The sequence below is a fragment of the Lactuca sativa genome, chromosome 8, assembly GCF_002870075.4.
Source record: "Lactuca sativa cultivar Salinas chromosome 8, Lsat_Salinas_v11, whole genome shotgun sequence".
NCBI classification, from domain to species: Eukaryota; Viridiplantae; Streptophyta; class Magnoliopsida; order Asterales; family Asteraceae; genus Lactuca; species Lactuca sativa.
The window spans coordinates 27,328,472-27,334,014 of record NC_056630.2 but is presented as its reverse complement, the minus strand read 5'-3'; the positions used below and the strand labels follow the sequence as shown (position 1 = coordinate 27,334,014).

At 36.1% G+C, this 5,543-nt stretch overlaps 1 protein-coding gene across 2 annotated transcripts; it reads left to right on the top strand.

The window, feature by feature from the left end:
• The first annotated feature begins 322 nt into the window (after positions 1 to 322).
• On the top strand, positions 323 to 3,541 carry LOC111913227 (auxin response factor 16). 2 transcript variants are annotated; one of them, XM_023908946.3, is made up of 4 exons: positions 323 to 443; positions 968 to 2,087; positions 2,176 to 2,939; positions 3,017 to 3,541. In XM_023908946.3, exons 1-4 carry the CDS (start codon positions 412 to 414, stop codon positions 3,072 to 3,074), a joined length of 1,974 nt encoding a protein of 657 aa, XP_023764714.1. In that variant the 5' UTR covers positions 323 to 411; the 3' UTR covers positions 3,075 to 3,541. The 2 variants fall into 2 exon arrangements, with proteins under 2 accessions (XP_023764714.1, XP_023764715.1); XM_023908947.3 differs by lacking the exon at positions 323 to 443 and adding an exon at positions 578 to 764 and having other exon boundaries at positions 3,017 to 3,539.
• The last annotated feature ends 2,002 nt before the right edge of the window (positions 3,542 to 5,543 follow it).

Genomic DNA, 5,543 nt, shown 5'->3' with positions numbered 1-5,543 from the left:
TTGGGATTAACAAGCATGTTATTCACGTTTTTTTTGACTCTTTCAAAAACAATAACCACCTAAGTGTTGACTTACAGCAAATGACTAAATTATGTGTCCTATTAACAAGCATGTTAATCCTAACATCGTCCTTTTTTTCAAATCTGTACGGTTACATGATTTCTGATAAGGGACTAGTTATGTAATAATAAAATACGTGATCCGTTTATATATGACTACTGGAAAAGTTTTGAGGGGTGTAAATGTAACATTTTCTCCACCAGAGTCCACAGCGATATACCAGGGAGTCGGTATTCTGGAATCTATAACAAACCCCGCAAAATCTCTCTCTCTCTCTCTCTCTCTCTCTCTCTCTCTCTCTCTCTCTCCTACACATATATATACACATATATGTAAGTATCTGTCTGTTGTATGCCACCGTCTGGTCGGCAACGAAGCTTCAGGTGAATGACCGTTCTCTCTCTCTCTCTCTCTCTCTCTCTCTCTCTCTCTCTCTCTCTCTCTCTCTCTCTCTCTCTCTCTCTCATACACATACACTTGCTTATATTCTTTTTTATTTATCCTTTAACCACTTATAAATACCCATTCACCTGCAATTGCATTCACTATTTCTTTATTTCAATCAGAATTCAACTGTGCAGGAAGCAAATTAAACTTCGAGTTTTCTAGACATGGGGATTTTAGGAATTAAAAGAGACTCGTTTCTTTCTTTAATGGCACTTCAGTTTTAACTGCTGTCTTCTTCTACTACTTTTGTACATTAGGTCTCTCTCTCTCTCTCACTCTCGGTGTGTGTGTCACTTTCTTTCTGGTTTCTTGATTGCCATATGAATTATTTAAGTTGAACCTGCATTATTTGATTGTAAAAGAATCATGATTCTATCATGAACGTATCAAAGTCTTGATTTTATGTCGTAGAATGATGAATCTCGCAGCCATTTGACGCGTTTTCTTTTTTGGTTTACAGATTCTTCGGCGTCACAATGATTAACGTGATGGATTATGAGAAGAAACCCATGAACGAAGTGGAAAAAAGCTTGGATTCACAGTTATGGCATGCATGTGCTGGTGGAATGGTGCAAATGCCGCCATTAAACTCTAAGGTTTTGTATTTTCCTCAAGGTCATGTCGAGCATTCCGGCACCAGAAATTTTGATTTCGGTGATTCCCGGCGGATCCCACCTTACATTCCGTGTCAAGTATCCGCCGTCAAGTTCATGGCGGATTCCGAGACTGATGAAGTTTATGCTAAGATTGGGCTTTTTCCATTAAGAAATGTTCAAAGCGATTGTGATTTTGATGACCATGTCGAGAATGATGGGTTTTTAGGGTTTGATGATAAGAGAATTAATGAAAACAAAGAGAAACCCTCTTCTTTCGCCAAGACATTGACTCAATCTGATGCTAACAACGGCGGTGGATTCTCTGTACCAAGATACTGCGCCGAAACTATTTTCCCAAGGTTGGATTACGCGGCGGAGCCACCGGTTCAAACCATCTTGGTGAAGGATGTTCACGGCCAGATATGGAAGTTCCGACATATTTATAGAGGGACTCCCCGCCGGCATCTTTTGACCACCGGCTGGAGCAATTTCGTCAACCATAAGAAGCTCATAGCTGGTGATTCCATTGTGTTTTTAAGAGCCGATAACGGCGAACTCTGTGTTGGAATCAGGAGAGCAAAGAGGGGAATCGGCGGAGGCTTTCTCGAGAACTCCACCGCTAATTCTTCCCTATACGGCGGAGGGTTCGCCGGATTCCGACCACAAAACGAGAACAACACCAACAACTCCCAGAATGACCAAAGAAAATCGAGCGCTGAATTAGTGAAAGAAGCTGTGACTCTTGCAGCTAATGGGCAGCCATTTGAAGTTGTGTACTACCCACGAGCAAGCACGCCGGAGTTCTGTGTCAAAGCTTCGACTGTAAAAGCTGCAATGAGGATTCAATGGTGTCCTGGAATGAGGTTCAAGATGGCTTTCGAAACCGAAGACTCATCAAGAATCAGCTGGTTTATGGGCACAATCTCGTTAGTTCAGGTCGATGATCAAATCCGTTGGCCTAATTCGCCTTGGAGGCTTCTTCAGGTAACTAATTTCTTGATTTGATTCTTAATTAATCATTTTAATACGAGTTCTTGACATCTTTTGTTGGTGTTCGTGGGATGAATTGAAGGTTGCTTGGGACGAACCAGAATTATTACAAAACGTGAAGCGAGTCAACCCGTGGTTGGTTGAGTTGGTGGCGAGTATGCCGGCGATTCATCTTTCGCCATTTTCGCCACCACGAAAGAAGCTCCGGTATCCTCAACCTCCGGATTTCCCGCTGCTTACGAGCATTCAGGGAGCCAGGCATAGTTGTCAGTTTGGACTAGATCATCATCGTCTCCGGTTGAACCAAATGCATCCGTTGATTAATCCGTTTCCATATGGGTTCACGAATCATGTTCATGACAACTCTTTCACCAGATTCCCTTTTCAGGAACGCGATGAAAACATTTCCTCTTTCTTAACGATCGGAACCCATAACCCCCCAAAGACTACTACAAGTTCGAAGAAAAAAGACAATGAAAATCACAAGAGAAAACCCATGTTCGTGTTGTTTGGACAACCGATTCTGACAGAAGAGCAGTTATCAGAGAGTGGTGTCTCCGGTGACACAGCAGCGAATCTCTCTGATGGATCGGTGGTTCTTCAGACAGGTTCTGTCCGGAGCTCTTCCGAGGAAGATGGGCCATGGCCGGAGACAGGCCATTGTAAGGTTTTCATGGCGTCAGAAGACATGGGTCGGACCCTTGACCTGACAGCACTTGGATCTTACGACGAGTTGTACATAGAGCTTCGTCACATGTTCGGTTTACAAAAACCAAATGCATGGCGGAACTTGGTCTACCGGAATGCTGCCGGAGTAACAAAATCCACCGGCGATGAACCTTTCAGGTAATGGTCGTACACAACATGCAGAAATTCTGACATTTTTTGTTTGGATACTAAAAAGTGGAATTTGGTTGTTGCAGTGAGTTCTCGAAGGCGGCACGAAGGTTGACGATTCAAACGGATTCCGTTAAATATTAGGAAATTATTGTTTTTCTTTTTTATTTTCTTTGATGATGTGTACAGTCTAGGTTTTGTCTCTTTGAAGTTTTTTTTTTTTAATTATTATGTTTGGTTGTTTTTTGATTAACTTATGTTAAATAAATAATTTGTTTAATGATATAAAGTTATGTTAGGCAAAATATTTATGTTAATCCCAAAGGATTAGAAACAGACAGCTTGCTCACGTGTGGGTGGTCCGGCTTACGTGCGTTTTGTTTTAATGCGTGGAGTATATCAATAACTCTTTTTTTTTTTTTCTCTTAAAACTAAATATGATGATTACAATAATATATCATAGGTCAGATTTGGATGTGTAAAACATAGATAATTCAGTAGTTTATTGTTGGAAAATGACACAAAAATACGGAACTCCTTGCATGTAATATCGTGAAAATTGTTTTTTTTTTAAATATAGGAGTTAATAGTGAAAGAAAATCACAAAAATGAAAAGTCTTTTAATAAAATAATATTTTAAGTTACTAGACAAAATAACCACCAATTTTTTGTAGATCCATCGTGAAAATCAATTGTTGCTATCAAATTATGTTTTGTTTTGATCCATCAGAATTTTTTTTAAACATATTAAATGTTTTTATTGTTGGGATTAAAAATCGATAAATAAATCAGACACCACATGTAAAAAGGCAAAGAAAATAAAAACACAAGGACTGAACCCGGATTTGTTGAAGATAGAGATATCTTAGATGGTCCAAATGATAAATATTAATGAAGTATTGATGTTGTAGTTATCTCTTTGTAGAGATATTCAAAAAATGATTTTTTTTTCTGCTAAAAAATCATAGTATGAAATGGGCTGTTAGATATTAAGAGATTCAAATACTTTTTCATTGTTTAAAAAAAATGAAAATTTTATATTAAATATGAAGGACTAGTTTTTAGAAGTTTTGAATTTTTCAATGGCACCATTTCACTATTAATGCTCATTTTTGTATCAACATCAAAGGGGTAGTTTTTTTAACGGTTTACCCTATTTTGACAATTTTTGTGATTTTATCTTTATTAATCTATTATCACAAAGCAAATTAAGCAAGTTTTTTCTTTTTCTAATAAGTGCTTCATAAATGGTTAATATTGTAAAAAAAAAAAATTATATATAATACAATAGTATTAAGTAGGCATGTGTAACAAGACTTGCGGCGTTTCGATGGTCGGGAGGACGTCTCGATCTCACGCACACACCAATTAATGTGATTTAATTTCGGGATTTATTTTGTATTTTATTTATAATTTATTAAATTTGAAAACCAAATTGCACGGCTGTTTCCCCTAATTGCACACCCACCGATAGGCTTGCCTGTCGGAAATAAATTGTCTCAATATATTATATAATATAAAAAAGGATGTTTCTTATATATGAAAACTAATAAGATTGGTTGAAAAGGAAAAAGGCTAAAAGATATACTATGTCAATATAGAATATAACTGATTTAAAGAAGAGGAATCTTCAGAGATACAAGTAAACAAATAAGTCAATCACTAGAAAACTAAAAATATCGAAAACAATATAAATAAATAAAAGGAAATTAGAAGAAGAGGAATCTTCAAAGATATATACCACGAATCGAAGAAGCTCAAGATCCCATATAAGATATTTGGTCAAAAAGTCAAACATACAAATTTCTTATCTTGTATATTTTATTTATGACTTGATGTAATATTATTGTGTTTACTTTATACAATATGAATGGAAGGACATAAATGTCAAGACGAAATCGAAAAAAGTCAACGCAACACCTAATATATGGCATAGCTTTGTGTTTTGTAATTCAAAGTTATGCCAATTTTAAATTTTTGTTACTCAAGTCTCGATATACATTCTCGAGTATCATATGAGATGTTAGGAAAATATAACCCAATATTTTACAAAAGATAAAAAAGTAAAATATGTTTATTAAGACATATGTTTAACATAGTTTTCTTCAAGCAAATCCGCCCTATCTATATGTTTGAATCTAATGATACAACAATAAAAAAATAATTCTGGTAGATTGTTTGAACCCTCACTTGGCCCGAACCCTCTTAAGCCATAAGCGCAAGAGAGAAAGACGAGACTATTTTTTATTCATTCGGTGTAATCTAAACAGTCAAGGAGATATTCTATTTATACTATAAATCGTAATTGATGTCATTAAACATCAAAACGTGATACAATTAAATGACATAATTAATTGGTAGATCAAAACTTTAATTCGGGTTTGTAACTGTTAAACGAAAAGAAAATAATTGCAAAAGGATACTTGAATTTTTCTGGTAGACTAGTGGTGCATTCATACCCACATGATGCACGCTAGCACACAAGTTCAGTGAACTGCAACCAAGGCTTACAAAGTAGCTTGTATTTGTAGTTATAAACTCATTTTCTTTCCATACTCCAACTCAATTCACTTTTTTTTAATCTTTTTCAACTACCTTAATTTGACAAGTAAT

Excerpts from the sequence above, each read along its gene's own strand:
- LOC111913227 (XM_023908946.3), top strand. The coding sequence starts at position 412 with ATGCCACCGTCTGGTCGGCAACGAAGCTTCAG. Across the intron at positions 444-967 it reads GGTCGGCAACGAAGCTTCAG|ATTCTTCGGCGTCACAATGA; the intron begins GTGAATGACCGT and ends TTTGGTTTACAG. Across the intron at positions 2,940-3,016 it reads ACCGGCGATGAACCTTTCAG|TGAGTTCTCGAAGGCGGCAC; the intron begins GTAATGGTCGTA and ends TGGTTGTTGCAG.